The 24,322-nt window shown below is 44.3% G+C and overlaps 2 protein-coding genes and 2 non-coding genes across 4 annotated transcripts; all 4 read right to left on the reverse strand.

The window, feature by feature from the left end:
- Positions 1–3,141: 3,141 nt before the first annotated feature.
- On the reverse strand, positions 3,142–3,227 carry TRNAY-GUA. Its single transcript is given in 2 exon segments — positions 3,142–3,177; positions 3,191–3,227. It is a non-coding gene; the product is annotated as a tRNA-Tyr (tRNA).
- Positions 3,228–14,348: 11,121 nt separating this feature from the next.
- Positions 14,349–14,434, reverse strand: TRNAY-GUA. The gene is given in 2 exon segments: positions 14,349–14,384; positions 14,398–14,434. It is a non-coding gene; the product is annotated as a tRNA-Tyr (tRNA).
- Positions 14,435–15,994: 1,560 nt separating this feature from the next.
- Positions 15,995–16,891, reverse strand: LOC125548899 (BAG family molecular chaperone regulator 4-like). The gene has a single exon (XM_048712422.1). It carries the CDS (start codon positions 16,734–16,736, stop codon positions 16,248–16,250), a length of 489 nt encoding a protein of 162 aa, XP_048568379.1. The 5' UTR covers positions 16,737–16,891; the 3' UTR covers positions 15,995–16,247.
- Positions 16,892–22,018: 5,127 nt separating this feature from the next.
- On the reverse strand, positions 22,019–22,939 carry LOC125548900 (BAG family molecular chaperone regulator 4-like). Its single transcript, XM_048712423.1, has one exon. It carries the CDS (start codon positions 22,743–22,745, stop codon positions 22,257–22,259), a length of 489 nt encoding a protein of 162 aa, XP_048568380.1. The 5' UTR covers positions 22,746–22,939; the 3' UTR covers positions 22,019–22,256.
- Positions 22,940–24,322: the final 1,383 nt, after the last annotated feature.

Consider the following 24,322-nt stretch of genomic DNA (forward strand, 5'->3'; position numbering starts at 1 on the left):
TCGATTCCGGGATGTTACCCGCTAATCCTGGTCCGCTGTCTGACTCTAAGTTCAGGGATTGGATGTTGTCCTCCCACGAACGGGCGTCCGGCTCGGAGAGCTCGGGCATCCGGACATAGTTGGTCCTCAGGATAGAGGAAAGGTCGCCGCATTGTTCCTCCACCACTGCAATATGATGGGTGACCGGTGGAGAGTTAATCTCTCTTTGATCGGGTTTAAACCCAATCTGATCATAGTCCGTAGCGACTCCCAAGGCGGTGATGCGATCCAAGAGCTCGTTTAAGGAGGAGAGCTCCATTGGATCCATCTGTTCGACGAGCGCCGATTTGACGTGGAAGCAGTTTTCGATGACCCGAGAACTCATCGTTGGCGCGGCGGCCGAACAGGCGGTCATAATGAACCCGCCTAGCCGGAGAGTTTGGCCAACAGCCAAAGCTCCCCCAATAGTAGTACCGTCTTTAAAGACGAGACGAGACATCCTTCCTTCTGGCGACGGCACAGACGAACTCTCAATGAAAGCACCAATGTCGGTGTCAAAACCGGCGGATCTCGGGTAGGGGGTCCCGAACTGTGCGTCTAAGGCGGATGGTAACAGGAGGCAGGGGACACAATGTTTTACCCAGGTTCGGGCCCTCTTGATGGAGGTAAAACCCTACGTCCTGCTTGATTAATATTGATGATATGGGTAGTACAAGAGTAGATCTACCACGAGATCGGAGAGGCTAAACCCTAGAAGCTAGCCTATGGTATGATTGTATGTTGTCCTACGGACTAAAACCCTCCGGTTTATATAGACACCGGAGGGGCTAGGGTTACACAAGGTCGGTTACAAAGGAGGAGATATACATATCCGTATTGCCTAGCTTGCCTTCCACGCCAAGTAGAGTCCCATCCGGACACGAAATGAAGTCTTTAATCTTGTATCTTCATAGTCCAACAGTCCGGCCGAAAGATATAGTCCGGCTGTCCGGAGACCCCCTAATCCAGGACTCCCTCACCCGCATTTCGCTTAGCTAGACGACAAATCTCTGATGTAGCTAATCTCTCACCTTCTAAGGGATAGCTTCTCAAATCATCGATTAACTTGCGTACTTGATTTTTTATTGCAGAAAGATTAGCGTCGGCATCCATGGATGGGGATGATATTATTCTAGTGAATCCCCTGTCAGATGTTGTCGCTGAACAACTTGTCCTTCCATACGAACATCACTCAATCTTGGCAGGATAAGCCTCATTGTGCTTATCCTGTCACACTTTGCATGCATGGTGTTGTCCATGTAGACGTTGAAGCGATGACGAATGTCAAGAGACTCCAGGTGTCGGCAATTATCCAGGATAGCTATCAGTCCTTTATTGGTCAGGTTATTGCCAAAGAACTGCAAAGAGTGTAGCTCATGCATAGTTGCAATCCCCATTGCTTCATCATCCATGTCGTAGTGAGTAGATTCAAAATCATAGAACACATCCTTTCTCAGTCTGAAGCGCTTTAGTTGTGGGCATGCTTTGCCTACAACCCTAAATGCACCACTCTCACACACATATGAACATAATAAAAGCTCGAGCTCTTGGAGCAAAGGGAATTTCACTATCGCCTCCTTAAGTCCTTCATCAAAATTATAGCCAGAAATGAGGTGAAGGCTCTTTAGAGATGGTGCCCTGCAAATATAGCACTTGGATATCAACAACCAAAAAAATATGCCATGCATATAGAAAGGCAGACTTGCATAGCACAAATAGAACATTTCATAAATTCAAATAATTGCATAGCATCATAGGACATAGGTACTCCCCCGTTCCAAAATAGATGACTCAACTTTGTACTAACTTCAATACAAAGTTAGTACAAAATTGAGTCATCTATTTTGGAACGGAGGGAGTAGAATTTAAAGGGGTATAGTGAGCATTCAATTAACGACCAATTGTTAGATTTGACAGAAATTTCAGGGATGCTAAGTTGTTGATGCCTGGTAATGCAGGCTGCAAATTAGGATAAATTCTAGCACTCTAGCATACGAAACCAGTTGAGTTCATTCTGTTCAACAATTAACATAACTCAAACCATTGCCAATAGACTGCTTCATTGGAAAATGCTCTAAAAGGCTAATTCCCAGCTATATTCTGTTTCAAAGCAAACCAAAGAATACTTCGTCGTTGTATTAAGAAACCAAAATATGAAGAACTCAGCCGTGTTCATTGCTAGGCAGATGCATAAGCTGATGACACGACATCAATTTTTGGTTGGATGGAAAGTCAACATTCGTTTTGAATGGTATGGGCACCAAGGAGTGTGGCTAAATGTAGTGATAAGAGAAATTCGGCAAAGTACAACTTGAGGCATTGTCAGAATCGTCCAATAATTGAAAACTTTCTATGATTTACCCATACGACCACAAGTGCTTCTATATGTATGTCACCAGCGCTTCACCCTTGCCAATAAGTATCACTAAATTTTACAATGCTGCAGAGAACATAAAGGCAGTATGGTGTACAGAGCAATGCATAGTGATGAGTTTTCTCTAGCACAATTTGTCTTTATCAAACAAAGAAGAGCCGCTAAAAACATGATAAATTATCAGTTGCATCTTCACCAATCAACAACAATTTTATGCACGGAGTATCTTTAACACAAACCTTTTTTTTTCACGAAACATCTTTAGCAGACCTAGATGTGTTACATAATGCAATTGTACTGTTGTTAGTTTGTAAGTTGTTCTCCTCAAAACTTCGTATCCAAATCCGCCCTTTGGGGCTTTTTTACTGTTGTTATTTGGTTAGCTGTTCTAAGTCACTAACCCCACGATCAAATAGCACAGCAAAATTGGACTGAGAGATCCAGTGACTTGCCAACAACTTGATTGTTTTAAGTCACATACATGAATTTTGGCTGCAAGTTCAGCTTATTCAAATGTGTTTTAGTCCAACAACTTGCGCTAACGGTGTGGTAGTAAAAAAAACTGAATTTCACTTTTTACCACTACTAGTCCACTAAGTTTCACGTTTATGATAGAAATTATCCGATTTGGCGAAAATTGGGCTTTTGGCCCAAGAGCAGGAAAAGGAGCCGCCAAAAAAGATCGGGCAACATCCAAACAAGCGGCCCGTCATCGTCATCGTCTGGACAAAAAAATATTACGTCCAACGTCCGACCTGCCGGATTCGAACCAGCGACCTAAGGATTGATCTGCAAATACTACAGTCCTCCGCTCTACCAACTGAGCTAAGGTCGGTTTTTGTTAACAATAAATTATGCTAGTTTAATACCATAAGAAGGTGTGACAAGGATTAGTGCACCACATGCACGATTTGCTAATCAACAGTGAGGAAAACAAGTCGAGTAAAGAAATGATTGGTGCTGTTATGTGGACTAGGAGACAATGAGAAAAGGAGATGCATTTATTAGAAACCTAATCTACATTTTGCGGGCCTGCAAGAAACAATGATACATGAGTACATGACTACCCCAGCTATGCTGCATGCACCCTAGTCTGAGTGTGATTTTGACTGAATCTTTTCTCGTTCTAGAGGAGGATCTGTGGGTATGGGTATTCTGACAGAGGTCAAAAAGGATTATTTCTTGTGAAATTGGAAACTGAGAAAGGGGAGCATTTCATCGGAGTTTTACTTAGTAACCTGGGGAGGGATTTTGTCAAGAATCTCGTGATTGTGTATGGAGACGCATATGTTGGAGGCAAAAAAAAATGGATTCCTGGTTGAGCGAGTACATGTTTGCCCGTGACATTACTAGGAAAGCCAGTGAGAAAAAACAAACCGATGAGCGATGGCAAATGAAGTACAGTATTCTTTTTTCAGTTCTATCCGTCGAGATGTGATCGATCCACAATTCCACTCGATCAGCCGTCAACAGTGACTAAATTGCAGTCTGAACTCCCTCTCTCTCTCAAAAAAAAGAGGAAAAAGATTCCAGGCTGAACTGCTGCTGTTGCTTTTTTTGGCGAAAATAACTGCTGCTGTTGCTGCTCGACTTATTCTGTACGTTATCAAATGCCGTCTAGTGCCAGTTCATTGATCTTTGCTAATAAGAAAGAGAGCAAAGAGGCGTACATGGAGCACCGAGCTTACACCGGCATCAAAACCCTGACGGCAAAGAAACTATACAACAGAGCAAATGGCATGAACTATATATATGCGATGCCATGATGAAGATGGTTGATCAATTTAAGTCACGCTGAAGAGCATGTGCCACTCTGCACTGGCTCTTTTAAAACAGTGCTAACTTTTTTTTATACTCCCTCCGTTCCATAATGTAGTGCGTATAGATTTTCTGAAAAATCAAACTTTGCAAATTGATCAAGTTTATAAAGAAAAATATTTATATGTACAATACCAAATATGTAAAACATGAAACTATATCCTATGATGAATCTAATGACATTCCAGATGTAAATGTTTTTCCAAATTCATAATTTAATTTTTTCAATAAATTCAAGTTTTTAAAATATATGCATTTAAAATATAAAAAAAGAAGAAAATTGAGTCACATCAGCATGACGAGCCATGTCATATTGGGCCAGCCCACCACCGGCCCACTGTACGCAAGGCAGTCGTGGGCCTCTCAATAAGCGGCACATAGCCGTTCCCTCGTCTCCCTACTGTAGTCAACAAATTTCTCTTAGGTGATGTCTACATTGGCGGGTCACATCAAAATCCACACTATATGCAAAAATTAATCCAAAAATTTACGGGATCACAAAAACAGAATCATAATAACAGGGAGAATCCATTTTTGCGGAAAAAAATTGGAAGCATGCTATTGTAAATTTTATTCTTAATTTACTATAGTTGATCTCCATAGACTTCAGGGAGAATCCAACACCTATTGCCTCGCCCCTAATCTGTTGTAAATTTTACTCTTAATTTACTACAGTTGATCTCCATAGCTTATAAAGCATAAGATCTTTTTCCTAATTCTCTACGCCTTTTTCTTCTAAATTCCTTACAACTGTTCTCTTTACCAGCACGAATCAAATCAATATCTTCTCCACTTAATGCATAATCTTGTTCTTGATTTAGCAAAATATTCTTTGGTTATGTGTTTATTCCTAAATAATTACAAACAATCCTATCTACTTATATAGCACGCACCCACTATAAAAAGAGCCTACTCACATCTAGTTAGCCCAACAATCCATAGGGACAAAACTCATCCTCTTTGTGGCGACTTGTTAGCCTGCAATTTATAATCCCGACGCTTGTGAGTCTGCAATCAAGAGATGAAAAATATGAAGATTTTACTCTTCGCCCTAGCACTCCTCATGCTATCTTCAGGTATCTAGGGAGTAGACAATACTATCTTCAACATGAGAGAAGTGCATATTACACCCCTCAACTCTAGCCCTAGTCTAATATACAACCCCCAACTCTAATACCATCTAGTTTACACCCCCCAACTCTCAAAACCAGGCGGAATTCAACCCTCCCCTCCCTGTTACCGGTTTTGACCTATTGACTGGGTGAACAGTAAATTCAAAAGAAATAATAATTTCGTTTTTTCACCGGCTGAACAGTAAAATTTTAAAAAGTTCTAAATAAAAAAATTTAAAAAAAAATTTGATTTTTTAAAATGTTGATTCTTTGTCCGGGTGAACAGTAAATTTCAGGAAAAAAATAAGAAAACAAAAATTTCTAAATTATATTTGCATGAAACAGTTAACAGTTCGTGTACTGTTCGGGCTGATATATTTTTTTTGTTGAGAGATGACTGAAATGTCCAAACAAGCTGAAAATTGTCACAGACATCACGCGCTGAAAAATCACCCACACAAAAATAATTCGTTTTTTTTGAAAAAAAAAGTATTTTTTGGAATTTACTATTCACCCGGCAAAAAATCGAAACAGCTTGTTGAATTTTATTTCCATTTTTTTGAATTTACTGTTCACACATTGGAAAAACCAAAATATTTTTTGAATTTTTTTGTTACTGTTCACCCAGTCAACATGTCAAAACCGGTCAACGGGAGGGGAGGGTTGAATTCCGCTTGGTTTTGAGAGTTGGGGGTGTAAACTAGATGGTATTGAAGTTGGAGGGTGTATATTAGACTAGGGCTAGAGTTGAGGGGTGTAATATGCACTTCTCTCCTTCAACATCTACACTTTGAGAATTGTATTATATGTATGTTGGGCTGCTCTAACTTTTCTTATTTTCTCTTTTGATACCTAGATATGGCAACCTCGCTCCAGTGCAGACATGTCCTTAAAAGTGGCCCTTGTCAAATCGATGATTGTAGAGCTTACTGCAATAAGATACCTAGAGTGCCCTCACCCAAAAATCCTGACGTGTGTGTTCCCGAGGGATGCAAGTGTACAATATGTCTAGGGGTGCAAGCAGGGATGTAGTGTTCCCTCTAAGGTTGCTGAACTAATGGTAATGGTCTCACATACCATCTGGCCTTGTATATTTATCAAGGTCAATGATAGAGAATAATAAAAATGTCATCATGTTTGCATTCGATTTGACTTCTGAATGGTATCGTATTAAATAATCGTCTATTTATATCTATTCTCCTTGTCCAAAATAAGTGCATCAACTTTGTACTAACTTTAGTACAAAGTTGTACTAAGCTTGAGACACTTATTTTGAGACGAAAGGAGTATTATGTATCAGAGTTACGTTGCAGACGAAAATAGAAAGATGTGTTGTTCTTTTTTTTATAGAAAATCAAAATACCGATGTGATGAATTGTCTCTTTTTAGAAGATCACAACTGTTAGATCCACGTAATTGTAACATCAACAGACTATACCATTTAGATCTACATGAAAAAGTTGTTAGATAAAAGTAGGAGACATCAGAACATTTTTTATGAGGAAAACCATAGACGTACGAAGGCACAATTTCATATTGATGGAGTCGTATTACAAACGCAAGACGGCCACATGTGATATATATATAGAAAATAAAAGAAATAGAAATTCAATAAAGAGCTAGATCTCTTCTAGATGAGAATTAAGTAAGACTCATGAAGTGACATTAACATGAAAAAAAAATCCAATAAATTGCACGAATCTCCCGCAGAATCAAATGTCATAGAACTTAGATGAGACTTTATTTAATCCCTTTAGCAAAGTCATTGTTTATAAACTGCTAATATGACTAATTCTCATCTTTCTGATTTATGGGATCCACGGATGAAATCTCATGAAGGTGCAACGAGTAGAAGAAAAATGTTGTTGTGAATATAATAGCAAAAGGATGCGGTCAAGAAAACAAGAACGGCTCAAAGAATTGCCGACAGTTTCACTTGTTGGGGAAACCCTGTAGAAATAGAAATATAAAAAGGAAAAGAGATATAAAAAGATGTGTTAAGTCCACGTAATTGTAACATCAACAGACTATACCATTTAGATCTACATGAAAAAGTTTTTAGATAAAAGCAGGAGACATCAGAACATTTTTTTGGCAAGGAAAACCATAGACGTACGAAGGCACAATTTCATATTGATGGAGTCGTATTACAAACGCAAGACGGCCACATGTGATATATATATATATAGAAAATAAAAGAAATAGAAATCCAATAAAGAGCTAGATCTCTTCTAGATGAGAATTAAGTAAGACTCATGAAGTGACATTAACATGAAAAAAATCCAATAAATTGCACGAATCTCCCGTAGAATCAAATGTCATAGAATTTAGATGAGACTTTATTTAATCCCTTTAGCAAAGTCATTGTTTATAAACTGCTAATATGAATAATTCTCATCTTTCTGATTTATGGGATCCATGGATGAAATCTCATGAAGGTGCAACGGGTAGAAGAAAAATGTTGCTGTGAGTATAATAGCAAAAGGATGCGGTCAAGAAAAACAAGAACGGCTCAAAGAATTGCCGACAGTTTCACTTGTTGGGAAAACCCTGTAGAAATAGAAATATAAAAAGATGTGTTAAGTCCACGTAATTGTAACATCAACAGACTATACCATTTAGATCTACATGAAAAAGTTGTTAGATAAAAGCAGGAGACATCAGAACATTTTTTTGCGAGGAAAACCATAGACGTACGAAGGCACAATTTCATATTGATGGAGTCGTATTACAAACGCAAGACGGCCACATGTGATATATATATATATAGAAAATAAAAGAAATAGAAATCCAATAAAGAGCTAGATCTCTTCTAGATGAGAATTAAGTAAGACTCATGAAGTGACATTAACATGAAAAAAATCCAATAAATTGCACGAATCTCCCGTAGAATCAAATGTCATAGAATTTAGATGAGACTTTATTTAATCCCTTTAGCAAAGTCATTGTTTATAAACTGCTAATATGACTAATTCTCATCTTTCTGATTTATGGGATCCACGGATGAAATCTCATGAAGGTGCAACGGGTAGAAGAAAAATGTTGCTGTGAGTATAATAGCAAAAGGATGCGGTCAAGAAAACAAGAACGGCTCAAAGAATTGCGACAGTTTCACTTGTTGGGGAAACCCTGTAGAAATAGAAATATAAAAAGGAAAAGAGATATAAAAAGATGTGTTAAGTCCACGTAATTGTAACATCAACAGACTATACCATTTAGATCTACATGAAAAAGTTGTTAGATAAAAGCAGGAGACATCAGAACATTTTTTTGCGAGGAAAACCATAGACGTACGAAGGCACAATTTCATATTGATGGAGTCGTATTACAAACGCAAGACGGCCACATGTGATATATATATATAGAAAATAAAAGAAATAGAAATCCAATAAAGAGCTAGATCTCTTCTAGATGAGAATTAAGTAAGACTCATGAAGTGACATTAACATGAAAAAAATCCAATAAATTGCACGAATCTCCCGTAGAATCAAATGTCATAGAATTTAGATGAGACTTTATTTAATCCCTTTAGCAAAGTCATTGTTTATAAACTGCTAATATGACTAATTCTCATCTTTCTGATTTATGGGATCCACGGATGAAATCTCATGAAGGTGCAACGGGTAGAAGAAAAATGTTGCTGTGAGTATAATAGCAAAAGGATGCGGTCAAGAAAACAAGAACGGCTCAAAGAATTGCCGACAGTTTCACTTGTTGGGAAAACCCTGTAGAAATAGAAATATAAAAAGATGTGTTAAGTCCACGTAATTGTAACATCAACAGACTATACCATTTAGATCTACATGAAAAAGTTGTTAGATAAAAGCAGGAGACATCAGAACATTTTTTTGCGAGGAAAACCATAGACGTACGAAGGCACAATTTCATATTGATGGAGTCTTATTACAAACGCAAGACGGCCACATGTGATATATATATATATAGAAAATAAAAGAAATAGAAATCCAATAAAGAGCTAGATCTCTTCTAGATGAGAATTAAGTAAGACTCATGAAGTGACATTAACATGAAAAAAATCCAATAAATTGCACGAATCTCCCGTAGAATCAAATGTCATAGAATTTAGATGAGACTTTATTTAATCCCTTTAGCAAAGTCATTGTTTATAAACTGCTAATATGACTAATTCTCATCTTTCTGATTTATGGGATCCACGGATGAAATCTCATGAAGGTGCAACGGGTAGAAGAAAAATGTTGCTGTGAGTATAATAGCAAAAGGATGCGGTCAAGAAAACAAGAACGGCTCAAAGAATTGGCGACAGTTTCACTTGTTGGGGAAACCCTGTAGAAATAGAAATATAAAAAGGAAAAGAGATATAAAAAGATGTGTTAAGTCCACGTAATTGTAACATCAACAGACTATACCATTTAGATCTACATGAAAAAGTTGTTAGATAAAAGCAGGAGACATCAGAACATTTTTTTTTTGCGAGGAAAACCATAGACGTACAAAGGCACAATTTCATATTGATGGAGTCGTATTACAAACGCAAGACGGCCACATGTGATATATATATATATATAGAAAATAAAAGAAATAGAAATCCAATAAAGAGCTAGATCTCTTCTAGATGAGAATTAAGTAAGACTCATGAAGTGACATTAACATGAAAAAAAATCCAATAAATTGCACGAATCTCCCGTAGAATTAAATGTCATAGAATTTAGATGAGACTTTATTTAATCCCTTTTAGCAAAGTCATTGTTTATAAACTGCTAATCTCTACTTCTAATGTCTCAGTTGGTAGGTTGCGTTCCGGGTTTTATTTTCGTCTCACCTCACCCGGTCTTTTTTGGTACTTCTTTGGTACTTCCTCCCACCTCCCTCTCAGCCGCGAAAAACCAAGGAAAACCCCGCGATCGAGTCCCGCACACGCCCAACCTCCCGTCTCACGCTAAGCCGCATAGAATCAAAAAAAAAACCTCAAGCCGAGTCCCCCGCCCGCCCCCACGCACTCCAGGCCCTAACATCCCGTAGCACCAAGACAGACGAACCAAAAAAATCTACGAATAGTCCGCCGGTTATTTTTCGCTGGTTTTTATTTCGCCTCACCACTTTCGTTGGTTTTATTTCGCTGGTTTTATTTCGTCTCCCTCCCACCTGTCTTTTCGCTTCACCACCCACATAAACCCATCAGATTAGTTACCATAAAAAAATCGCAATTGAATCAAGTATTGATGATCAGATTAGTTACCATATAAAAAATAAATCGCAATCAATCAAGTATTGATGGGATATTTCCTTATATTAATGTGATTTCCCCTTTTTTATCATCAATCGTCTCTACTGCTAAAAAATGCGTAGCTTTCCTTTTCGCTTCACCACCCACATAAACCCATGAGATTAGTTACCATATAAAAAATAAATCGCAATCAATCAAGTATTGATGATCGGATTACTTACCGTGTAAAAAATAAATCGCAATCAATCAAGTTTTGATGGGATATTTCCTTATATTGATGTGATTTTCCCTTTCTTATCATCAATCATCTCTACTGACTAAAAAAATGCGTAGCTTTCCTTTTCGCTTCACCACCCACATAAACCCATCAGATTAGTTACCATATAAAAAATAAATCACAATCAATCAAGTATTGATGATCAGATTAGTTACCATATAAAAAATAAATCGCAATCAATCAAGTATTGATGGGATATTTTCTTATATTGATGTGATTTTGCGTAGCTTTCCTTTTCCTGCCAACCGACCGCGTCCCGTCTCCCTACATCCGCCCTCGTTACTCTGCCTCCCACACGAAAAAAATCCTCTCGTTTGACCTCCCCCAAACCCCGCATGATGGAAAAACCCAGCCGCCTGCTTCCCCTCCTCTCGACCGCTCCATACGTCCAGATCGCGGCCCCATCCCCATCCTCCTCTCACGTCACGGCGGCCGATGGACTGCCGCCACCACCCTCCTACTCTCTCGCCGCCGCCGTCCTCCCACTCGCTCGCCGCCGCCGTCGCCACCAATCCCGGCGAAGGCGTCGTTGCTGCTATGTCGCCTCCTTTCCCCATCCAAGCCTGACCATGGCAACGGCGCCCTCTCATGTGTCCCGCGGTGAGGTTTGGGGAGGCGCGACCACAATCCAGTAGGGATCTCACCGCGGACCCGTCCGCTGGGATGGGTGTTGCCTCCGTTGCGAATGGGATCGAAGGGAGGGACTACTTCGTCGTCAAGGTCGGCGAGGCAGCGGCCGATTGGGAGCCCGGTTGTGAACATGGGAGTTCGTCCCCATGGAGGCGGCGGCCGTGGAGATTGGATGTGAAGCAACCCCACTTGCCGGTGGTGGAGGCTTGCCGTCCATGTGATCCTTTCTTCTCCCGGTATCCCCATTCCTTGCCTCCCATTACAAAAGCGAGCATAAATGAGAGCAGGGGCTGATTTTCATCACTTCATTTCTCATATTTTTAGTTGCTTTTTTGATATTATACAAGATGCTCCCGATCTGTTTTGTCAAATTACTTGGATCGTCTTATGAAATTGACAGCCATCGCATTTTTCACCTCATGTTATTTCTTAATCCTTGTCCCACTAGGCATCCACTACATGTTTGGTAATGACGTGATGTTGAGGCGGCTAGGAGAAGCTCAGCAGCCAGATCAAGGGCTATCGAGATGGATCTGGGAGCCAAGCAATAGTTCTTCTGTTAAATTTTGGTTATTATCTTTTCTATTGTTACGATTGTGGGATGGTTGATTTTGACTCGGTGTAACATTTGCATTTGTTTCCCCAGCTTGTTGGCGTAGATGCGTGGCACTGCGGCAACTAATCAAGAGCGAGGGCAGTGCACATCAGAGCTACGCTGAATGTAGCGAGCCAACCACGAATTGGGTATGTTCACACGAGGGATGGGAGAGGAGAGGAACATTAACATTTTTCATGATTTGGATGAAAATTTCAGTTCATAGTTTCTCCGTACGTGGCAACACACTAACGGTACTCATAGGCTTAGGATGAAAGTAGCGCCAGCAGAATCAGTAGGTTGGATGGGAAGGCGGTTGTTGCCCTTGTCCCTTGGTGCTAGCCTACCGTGGTGGCCTCACTAACTTGCTCATTGCGAATACGAGTTCGTGGGGTCGCGAGTTGCTGCAGATTTGTTTTTATCACTTTTTACAATATTTATTGATGTATCCCTAACTCATCGAGTCATTTTTAGCTTTGATTTCCCATATACGCCAGCCTAAATATCCCATGGTCAGAATATTTGCATGGTTAGTGGACATTGTCCCTTTCTTTCTAATGTTTAATATTTTATATTGCCGATAGAAATAATTTCATCCGCTTGATTTAGGAAGTGCACATAGGTAGGTCAACATATTTTGTAGCTCTTTCGGATGTAAAAGCATATGTTGCATAAGAAATTATTATCTTCCAAGCATACTCACATTTCACTAACAAATAGGGGGAGGTTCAGACTTCAGAGCAATGATAAAAAGGTTTATTCCTCACTCTTTTGTTGGAATTTTAGTTCCAAGTTAACATGATTTCTTATCCGCTTCATAAGTCATGCATCTGCTTAATTAGGTGATAAGTAGGGCTATTGTGGGGTTTGTTTAAACTCCAGCATAAGGAATTCTTGTTTAAGAAAAAAGACTTTTGGCTTCTTTAATTACAAATTGATTGCAACATCGTGTTAGTATGTGATTTCTCACATCTGGTTGTAATATTTGTGAAGACGTGCATTGCACGTGCACTTGGAAGCAGGCCCGTGGCCCGCGCCGGACGGCGCCGACGCTGACCCGGGCCACCTCCTCCACGTATTCTTGGAGCTGTGGCTGGCCGATTTACATGAAATTAATTCCCTCAGTTCTGGTGGCAAATATAATACACATAATCCATATTGTTATGCATTAGCGTGTGTGTGTGTGAAATAGATGGATTATGGTCCCGTACCCAACAAGATGGATATGTGTGTGTGTTAGAGAGAGGAAGAGGGAGGGAGTGTGTGTGTGTGTGAGGATTTGATGGTAAAAAAGGTCGCCAATGTCGTAATATTGAACTCTTTAAGTTAACGTGGCCCCGTTGCAACGCACGGGCGTTCTTCTAGTATGACTAATTCTCATCTTTCTGATTTATGGGATCCACGGATGAAATCTCATGAAGGTGCAACGGGTAGAAGAAAAATGTTGCTGTGAGTATAATAGCAAAAGGATGCGGTCAAGAAAACAAGAACGGCTCAAAGAATTGCCGACATTTCACTTGTTGGGGAAACCCTGTAGAAATAGAAATATAAAAAGGAAAAGAGATATAAAAAGATGTGTTAAGTCCACGTAATTGTAACATCAACAGACTATACCATTTAGATCTACATGAAAAAGTTGTTAGATAAAAGCAGGAGACATCAGAACATTTTTTTGGCGAGGAAAACCATAGACGTACGAAGGCACAATTTCATATTGATGGAGTCGTATTACAAACGCAAGACGGCCACATGTGATATATATATATAGAAAATAAAAGAAATAGAAATCCAATAAAGAGCTAGATCTCTTCTAGATGAGAATTAAGTAAGACTCATGAAGTGACATTAACATGAAAAAAAATCCAATAAATTGCACGAATCTTCCGTAGAATTAAATGTCATAGAATTTAGATGAGACTTTATTTAATCCCTTTTAGCAAAGTCATTGTTTATAAACTGCTAATATGACTAATTCTCATCTTTCTGATTTATGGGATCCACGGATGAAATCTCATGAAGGTGCAACGGGTAGAAGAAAAATGTTGCTGTGAGTACAATAGCAAAAGGATGCGGTCAAAGAAAAAAAAAGAACGGCTCAAAGAATTGCTGACAGTTTCACTTGTTGGGAAAACCCTGTAGAAATAGAAATCTCATGAAGGTGCAACGGGTAGAAGAAAAATGTTGCTGTGAGTACAATAGCAAAAGGATGCGGTCAAAGAAAAAAAAAAGAACGGCTCAAAGAATTGCTGACAGTTTCACTTGTTGGGAAAACCCTGTAGAAATAGAAATATAAAAAGGAAAAGAGATAAAGTGTTAAGTCCGACTTGCCAGATTCGAACCAGCGACCTAAGGATTAATCTACATACACTACAGTCCTCCCCTCTACCAACTGAGCTAAAGTCGGCTTGTGATAAAAGCCTTCTATTCATTTTAATAACACTTGCGAACGATTGGATTTACGCATCAGCGCACATGATCTAACTGCCTTGAATCTGACTCCTATCCGTAAAGAAATATAAGAGCGGTTTAGATCACTATTGATCTAAACGGCTCTTATACTTCTTTACGGAGGGAGTATTGTACTGACTGGAATTAGTTCTCAAAAGCACTTCCCGAGCAAATTAAACACGGAGAGTTTGTTTCTCATACAATTTTCAGATAGTTTTTGTGCACAACATCTGTTAAAAAAAATAACCTCTGCCTCACAAATTTTACCGGCTCCGAATGCTCGTCAGGCAGCCAAAGCTTCGCCGTCCCGTCACTACCCGTCAGCGCAGCACAGGAGCAGTGTCCAAGGGTGCGGAGATCGCCCACGTCTCGCCGGCCGACAGACGGGGTACGCCACGCACATGGCGCCACACGCACGCGGCCGCGGCGCCGACCAGCCGAGCGCTCCTCAGGGACCGCGGTGGCCGGCCGACGTGCCGCAGATAGCGCGGAGCCGGATAAGCCAGCCGCGGGGACGGGCCAGGGGTCGCGCCGGGCGCATGCATTGACGCCACTGCCCCCTCTTCCCGGCACGAGTTCGGGGGACCTGTGTGCGTGCTCGACAGCGCCATCTCAGCTGCAGGTAGATACATGCCCCTCCCCTGACCCCCGTTGGATATTACCATCTGTCGCGGTCCGATCGCGCGTCGCTGTCTACGTATGATCCGAGTTGTGGTCGATCCACACCTCTGCTCGATCATCCGTTGACGTATTCCTTTTCAAAAAACAAGAAATCCGTCGACGTATTTAACTGCGGTGAAACCTTTCTCTGAAGAATAAGTTTCTGAACTCCAGGCTGCACCGCTGCTGCTTGACTTGGCTCTGATGTGCAGGGTACAGTGGAAACAGCTAGCTAGCAGCGCCTGGATGGAACGCGTACGGTGAAATTTTGGCGAGAGGCGGGTCGCCGGCCGGCCGGCATCTGATTCCCGGGGCAGTTACCGGAAACCGTGAGAGCAGCTAGCATTATGCTCCGGTTCCGTAGCACTGACGATTGCCATGTCCGATCCACCCGACGTTTTCGCCACTGGTCGGTGGGTGCTGCGGGGTAGTTCCGGCCGGTGAGCTGCCCGTTAAAGCAGGCCGGCTTTTGTCCGGGGGAGCTGGCGGTTACATGTTTGGTAACCGTAAACCTGCTCTGCTGCTTGCCATAGGTCAATTTTGATATGAAGAATGGATGTACATCAGTACGTGCTGGTGGAGAAAATTGCTACAAGTAGACAGTACTCCCAATTCACACTGTACATACTCCACCAGCAATGTTCATGGAGTATGTGCTAGCACAGTGTGAATTGTACTGCTAATTCTGTCAGACTGTATGTGTAGCACATTGTGAACTGTATTGCTAATTTCATCTGAAGAATATATGCACACAAATAGACTGCAAGAGATGCGTGTGTAGCATCATGTGAACTGTATTGCTAACTTTGTCAGAAGAGAGTAGATGAGCCAGTCACAGTGAATGAGCACACGCATGTACACTTTTATACACAACATAGTCATTGTCATTGCGAACTCCTTATACAAATTAGAGTAATTTACAACATGTACTGTACTGTATTTTTTGTATCCTAACGATACACATGTTTTGATTCAACCGGCCGAATCCAAGCCCTGAATTAAACCCCCAAGAAAAACTCTGAAGAAAGAAATGAGCGCTGCTAACACTCAGTTAACACACCTAGCAGATCGTCGCCCAAACAAACCGCGAGATGCTCATCTGTTCTATACTAGACTTGGATGAACGAATGGCATGGCACCCCCATGAGCTGCGCGAGGGTGGTGGACCTTAGCTTCCTCTCGGTGAAGGCCGGGTCCTCCAGGAGGAGCACCTTGTCCTTGTCCTGGACGCCGGCCATGTGCAGGTGGTCGCCGTCGTCCCGCTCCCGGCCCCGGTACAGCAGCCGCTGCTCCCTGGGCCAGAGCCCGGTGGCCAGCGACAGCAGCACCTTGAGGTCGCCGAAGGTGGCGCTGGCGTCGATGGAGACGTCGTGCTGCCACGCGCCGCCGGCGGTGCAGACCTTCACCAGGATGGCCTCGACCACGTCGTCGTCGTCCGGCCCCCGGCGCTTCTGCACCAGCATCCCGCCGGGCCGCACCTCCCACTCGATCCGCTCGTGCTCGGCCACCATGGCGCACATGTCCACCCCGCCGATGCCGCCCGCCGTGCTCTTGGACCGGCTCCTGAACAGCCTCCTCGGGCTCGGAATCTTCACCATCTCTGCTCCTAGCTCTCTCTCTCTGCCTGCCTCGTGTGTGTGCGTGAGGATGGATGATCGCTGGATCGATGGATGTTGTGGTGCGTGAGGCTTGATGGGGAGGGAGATGGTTGGGATTTTAAAGGGGGAGAAGGTGCCGAGGATGAGGACAAGGTCGGCAGTGGCGACAGGGAGGGACGAGAGCCGTGCGCGGGCGCGGGCGCGAAAAGGGAGAATTAAGATATGGGTGGTGACTAGGCCAAGCTTAGCAGGAACAGATTAGAGTTAATCGAGTGTTGTATAAGCTGAGTCGCCGCGGGTGAGGGGACACCTGTCTTCTTGTTGCGAAGACGGCCGGATCGGCAGCACATGGGGAGGTGGCAACGAACGCGGTCTCTGCATCTGCATGAATGGCGGGGCCGACGGAATCGCATCACCGGCTGCAGGTTGGTTGCTTTGTCGTTCCGTCCCATTTCTTTACTATGTTAAACTTTCGAAAAATGTATCTGGCGAACGTTTGCTAGGGGTGGGATCCCAGAGAATGTCCCGGGAGCCATCAGATCGGCATCCGACGGTGACAGTTTTGTGAAAAAATAACCGCACAATTTGAACAAACTGCCATGATAGTTTTACAAAATGCCAACCCAGCCCTACCCAACGCACAAAACTGCCATACGGAGCGTTCATGAATGACATTCCCCCAGCGAACATTCACTCGGGATTGACGCCCCAAAATTTATACATTGTGCATCCCAAAGCAAACTGGTGTACCGTATTCTCTACATTTTTTTGTCCGAACTGAGGTCTATTGTGCTAAAATGAGTTTCATCCCTCTCCTTTTTTGGTGGAAAATGTTTCTTCATCTATATCTACTTCTTTTTTTTTCTAAAAGAGGCTATATATTCATCAAGTATCAACATTACAAGGAAATTTAAGCTATTATATGGATCATTATCCTTTAACTAATTATATTTGCTCAGCTAAAAAGCAGCTCCTAGCTTAACTCTCAAATTTAGCTCCCTGAAAAAAATTCACACAAATTTGAACATCGATAGCTCAATTTGATTCAATGAAGACCGAAGCTATGGCCAATGAAGACCTACCTAGAAGCATCTCTAACCGATCTCTTTAATTTTTGTCCCTTATATGGACCCTTGTCCTTTAACTTCTTATATTTGCTCAGTTAAAAAAGGTTCCTAGCCAAACTCATGAATTTAGCTACCTAGAAAAACTTTGCACGAATTTGAACATCCTAGCTCGATTTGATTCAAAGTACAATGCAAACTTGGATATAACTACAGATAACATAATTAAGTTCAAACCGCAATGCATAATAAAAATTTAAACTAGTCGATTTGAATGAAATAAGAAAAACAAACAAAAAAATTTATTCCTTTTCCTCCACCGCTGTTTCGGCCTCAATCTTCACCCAGTCCACGCCGCCCGGGTCGAAGTCGGAGCCATCCGACGAAAGCTTTTTTATTTCCGCTCCGGCCACACCATCGGACGTCCCTACCTCGTCCTCATCAGCAAGCCCCTTCTTGTACAGCTCGAGCCGCCAGTGCTCCTCGGCGAGGAGCTTCGGATGCATCCGACAGAGCTCGGCCATGTAGTCTTCATCGGCTTGCACTACCTTGAGCCGCCTGAACACATCTAGGTACTCCCACACCTCGCGGCAGGAGAACACTCATGGGTCGATTTCGACGCCCGTTGGGTTGTTGCGGCTGCCGAGGGTGTAGTTGAGCTTCGCTCGCATCCGTAGAGCGCCACCTCCTTGATGCCGCATGCCCTCGTCGCCAGCTCGAACGAGTGATAAGAGTCGAGCCATAACCGGACGCCGGTCTCCATGTCTTTGATTTCATACACCCATATCCCCCATGGCCGTAGCCGCACGCCATGTTACTTCATCCTCGGCGGCGGCGGCAACGGGATGGGGAGGGGGTACCGCTGCGGTGCGGACCTACTCTTCAAATCGGTGGCGACGACCAATGACGACTAGATCCCGCCATTTAGGGGCGGGCGATGCCGATGACAAGAAGTGTCGACGGGGGTGGGGGAGGCTGCGGGAGGGCGACGAGGTAGATTTGGGCGTCGACGGAGAATATGCACTGCGGGGAGGGAGAGGGGCGGCGCAGAGAGGGGTGTAATTTATTTCGAAGAAACGGTGCTTGGCGAGTAAATGTAAGCGTCGGTCGATACAAAAAGTGAAAATTTATACTCCTCTAAAGCTTTTAAGGGGATCGGCTAGGTCTGGTTTAGGGCCTTAAATCAACATTTTGCTCCTCTAATTTTTTTAAATAGAGCGGACAGAGATTCTCCAAAACCTGAAAGCAAGTTTGCTACATCTCGCACCGATGAATCAGAGCCTCCAATAGCCCCCGTCGACAGAGCCGGCGAAGGAGGGGGAGGTTGACGACCTACCGGCGGAGGAGGGGTGGCGGCAAGGTATGCCCAGAGATCGCCTCTCTCGGGTTCCTAGGGTTCAGCCATGTGGCCTCATAATGTGTTTCATCATCTTCTTTTTTAAGAAAACTTTTGATCTATTCATATTTAATCGTGACAGTAGAACGAACATAAAAAATAATAAAAATTACATCATGATCCGTAGACCATCTAGCGACGACTACAAGTATTGAAGCGAGTCGAAGGCGCACCGCCGTCATCGCCCCTCCCTCGCCGGAGTCAGGCACAATTTATTGTAGTAGACACTTGGAAAGTCATCGTGCTAAGGTCCCATAACGTGTTTCATCTCTAACTAAGCAGCAGATGGTAAGAGACTAATCGGGTGATGAGTTGATTGAGCAAGTAAGAGTGCATCTCAAGCCGTGGCGCTGAAACATACATACGTCTAGGAACCATGAATCTCATACGTGTGCGTGGCAGGAGCATGTGGGAATTGTTCGTTCCAAAATGATTCGCCTCACCTGACGTGACCCCTGCTCCGGCCCCTGATCGATGGGTGTCCTTTGTAGCGTAGCCGAAATGAAATGAACCAGAGCTATCCATATAATAATACCACCACGTTACCACTGCGCGCATTTGGATTTGGTCGCCAATCAGCCCAGCCGGCGGTCTGATGATTGCACATGCGCGGGGGGCCTGCCGAGGAGATCGCGGCACCGGCGGCGGTAGCACTGTGGCTCCATTACTCGATCGATCGGTTGGTGCTACGCAGGGACGCGCGCAATGATTTGCCGAGCCGCCGATCGAGGAACCGCCGCGTCATTGCTGTCCATCTGGTAGGGTGTTTAGTTTAGTTTGAGCGACTCCTAGCCCCGTTCGTCCACCGGCCCGGCCCGGTTCTGTCGCCTCTCCCGGTCTCCCGGTCCCAGTTCGTTCGGGAGAGTGGACTTCGGAGGAGTCTGACCATCCCTTCGGCAGCAGGGGTAGCACTGTAGCAGTCGCCATAGCCAGCTAGCTCGACCGCGGGGAGGAGGTTTGGTGTAGGGCGAAGGAGGAGTGGTTCGGGGCTGGCGGCGATCGCGGTGGATGAGAGGGACAGCAGCATCTTCTGGCTTTGGGGGCTGCAGTTTTTTGGAGCTTCCTGTTTCGATCTCTGCTGCGTGCCGCCAAACAGTTGGCGCTAGAGACAAGCGCCAAAAGTGCATGTTTGAATATTTTACTGCTGCATCGATCGATCGATCGCAGGGAAAGTACGATCGCGTAATGAAACCTACCCGGCCTCTTGATCCACCAGCCAATAAACTATGCACGCGATCATTTTTTAGTAGATATATGTTATTATTCACGGAAAAGACGGTATTCGAGCAACTAGAATGACAAGAGAGTCTGGGAAATGCATTGGTGCTCTCGGATGTCACAAATCCATATATGAATATAGTATTATAATAAAAAGATACCGATTTTTTAAAAAAATTCTGAAACTTCAGGATACCAAACATGGGTGCCCATCCTGCTTCCATCTTTGGTTTCACGAGGACTGGATGCCCGTAAGTATCCGTGTCAAAGAAAATATTGTCCGAAACGATCTATCCAAATAGTTGTTTCTATACATTAGAATTTTTTGACCTCTTTTTACTGTGAATACCACGGGATTCCATTGCTCATGAAACTAAACACGGGAATACAAATGGACACCCTTGTTTGATATGTAAACAAAATTCTTTTTTTTTGAATTTTTTGATATTTTCTAATATTGTATTCATATAGGGGCATGTGGCATCCTACAGCCACAAGTCCTCATTCGAATGAGGTTCCTCTACTATTTGGGTCTTTGCACGAGGTATTGAAAAATAAAAGCATCACCAATCGTAACCCCTACTCCCCTGTTCAGCTCCCCCCCCCCCCCCCCCCCCCCCCCCCCCCCCACACCTCGTTTGTCCCGACAGACAACCCGGACAGATTATATAGAAAAATGTCACCCAATCGGACCCCCAAACCTAGTCCATACGTATGGACAGTCCAACGCTCATCAAACTCAATCCACATCCATCATGTCAGATCCATACCGAATCCCTTCAAGTTGCCAAATCAACCGCTGTCTCCTGCGCGCAAGTCCTCCATTTGCCAGATCCGCGTCATCGTCGTCATCCCCCGTCCTTGCTCTGCGTCCGCACCACCCTCCCCATCCTCCATCCTAGCCACCAGCGTCGACTCCACCGTCTGCCCGCCAACATGGACTTTGAGTGGGCGGATTTTTTGGGTGTTTCGACCGTTGAGGTGGCCAACATAGAGAGCATCGTCCACAAGAACCAGTGTGTTTGGCTGTGCGGGCACGAGCATGCTGAGAAGAGGTTGCGGTGAACGAGGAGTTTGTCGTATCTGCCCCAACATCATCTACCACACCCACGCCCATGCTAAGAAACTCCGTCTGTAGACATGCCCAACAACCGTTCAAGGATATTCCTCAACTAAATTCGCATATTTCTTTTCTCCATATGCATTTATCGGGCCAATTTAGGATGGTAGTTATCGACTTGGAGTTTGTTGCATCCGCTCTGGCGTCACCCACCAAGCCCACGCCCTACAACATTCTGGCTTCACAATGTATTATGAAAGGCTCCCGAAGGGGGGCTTTGGGTGTGTCGGAGTTCAACGAGGCGGGTGTCCGGACTCCCTCAAACCTTCCACAAGTTTTCGCTTTGGGGGAATTCAGACATCCGGACTGATCTGCAAAAATTTTATGCATTGAGCTAGATAGCAAAGAGTGTTCGGACAATGTTGTTCGGATGTTTAGGCGCGTTTTGATGCATGCCCGTTGGAGTGACCCTAATTTCATCATAAGCCGTAAGGATGCGCTGATAAATGTACATGCACCGTCAGAAAACTGTACAAGGAGCACAGTCACCGTCATTGTTTCCTTATACAAATTGCAAGAATAATTTACAATATGTACTGTACTGTACGAAAATGTGTTTTAACGATGCAGATGTTTTGATTTAACCGGCCGAATCCAGGCTCTGGCTCTGTGTGAAAACCAAAAAACTAAGAAAGAAAGGAAAAACGATCGATCTTCGCCCAAGCAAGAGCAGCCGGCGAGAAAGAAAGAAAAATCGATCGATCAGGAGGATGTGTGGGTTTCTATACTTGGATGAAGGAGTGGCAGGGCACCCCCATGAGCTGCGCGAGGCTGGTGGACCTCAGCTTCCTCTCGGTCACGGCAGGGTCTTCCAGGAGCAGCACCTTGTCCTTGTCCTGGACGCCGGCCATGTGCAGGTGGTCGCCGTCGTCCCTCTCCCGGCCCCGGTACAGGAGCCGCTGCTCCCTGGGCCAGAGCCCAGTGGCCAGCGACAGCAGCACCTTGAGGTCGCCGAAGGTGGCGGTGGCGTCGACGGACACGTCGTGCTGCCACCCGCCGCAGCCGGCGGATACTTTCACCAGGATGGCCTCGACGGCGTCGTCGCAGCCGTCGTCGTCGGGCTTATGCACCAGCATCCCGCCCGGGCGCACCTCCCACTCGATCCTCTCGTGCTCGGCCACCATGGCGCACATGTCCACCCCGCCGATGCCGCCCGCCGTGCTCTTGGACCGGCTCCTGAACAGCCTCCTCGGGCTCGGAATCTTCACCATCTCTGCTCCTAGCTCTCTCTGTTTCTCTCTGCCTGCCTCGCGTGTGAGCAGTGTGCGTGACGATGGATGGTCGATCACTCGATGTATAGATAGCTAGCTGCTTCTGCTCTCTGCTCTCTGGGTGTGGTGCTGTGTGAGGCTTGATGATGAGATGCTTGGGATTTTAAAGGGGACGCGGATCCTAAAAGGACGAGGACAAGGTCGGCAGTCGCGACAGGGACGAGAGCCATGCGCGGGCGCGAAAAGATACTCCTATATGGCCATATGGGTGGTGACTAGGCGAAGCTTAGCGGGAACAGATTAGCGTTAATCGAGCGTTGTTGACGCTGAGTCGACGCGAGTGAGGCGACACATGTCTGCTGTTGCTGAGGCGACGAGATCGGCAGCACATGGGGAGGTGGCAACGAACGCGGTCTCCGCCCTGCAACTGCATCAATGGCTGGAGCCGACGGACTCATCCCACCAGCTGCAGGTTTAGTTTTGTTGTTTACCCTTATATATACTATTTATCATTTTTCTTGTTTTCTACTTTGCTCTGTTCCTAAATCCTGTCTGGTTTTAGTTCATTCACCAACAGTGGGAATATTTATTTATTTATTTTTATAGTATACGCCATGGAGTTGTGTGTCAGACTCATAGAAAAGATTAAGACGGCTGATACAACATCTTTCGGCATATACAACGCTAATCATAGCAACTAAGGTTCTTGCGAACCGGCTGAAGGGTATACTGCCATTTCTTATATCAGAAGAACAAAGCGCCTTTGTGTCGGGACGGCTGATCACGGATAATGTCTTGGTGGCATACGAGTGTGTACATGCAATTCGGAAAAGGAAGAGAAAGAAAAGCTTATGTGCAATCAAGTTGGATATGATGAAGGCGTATGATAGGATTGAGTGGATTTTTTTGAAACAAATTATGGCACAGTTCGGCTTCGCCCCCCAATGGGTATCCATGATCATGAGATGTGTTACATCGGCGAGATTTTCGGTTAAGTTGAATGGTGGACTATCGAGGAAGTTTTTACCTGTTGGGGAATGTAGTAATTTCAAAAATTTCCTACGCACACGCAAGATCATGGTGATGCATAGCAACGAGAGGGGAGAGTGTTGTCTACGTACCCTCGTAGACCGACAGGGGAAGCGTTATGACAACGCAGTTGATGTAGTCGTACGTCTTCACGGCCCGACCGATCAAGCACCGAAACTACGGCACCTCCGAGTTCTAGCACACGTTCAGCTCGATGACGATCTCCGGACTCCGATCCAGCAAAGTGTCGGGGAAGAGTTTCGTCAGCACGACGGCGTGGTGACGATCTTGATGTTCTCCCGTCGCAGGGCTTCGCCTAAGCACCGCTACAATATTATCAAGGATTATGGTGGACGGGGGCACCACACACGGCTAAGAGAACGATCTCCAAGATTAACTTGTGTGTCTAGAGGTGCCCCCCTACCCCCGTATATAAAGGAGCAAGGGGGGAGAGGCGGCCAAGGGGAGGAGGCGCGCCCAAGGGGGGGCAATCCTACTCCAAGTAGGATTCCCCCCTCTTTCCTAGTCCAAGTAGGAGAGGGGAAGGA

This window comes from Triticum urartu, chromosome 3 (genome assembly GCF_003073215.2).
Source record: "Triticum urartu cultivar G1812 chromosome 3, Tu2.1, whole genome shotgun sequence".
Classification (NCBI taxonomy): Eukaryota; Viridiplantae; Streptophyta; class Magnoliopsida; order Poales; family Poaceae; genus Triticum; species Triticum urartu.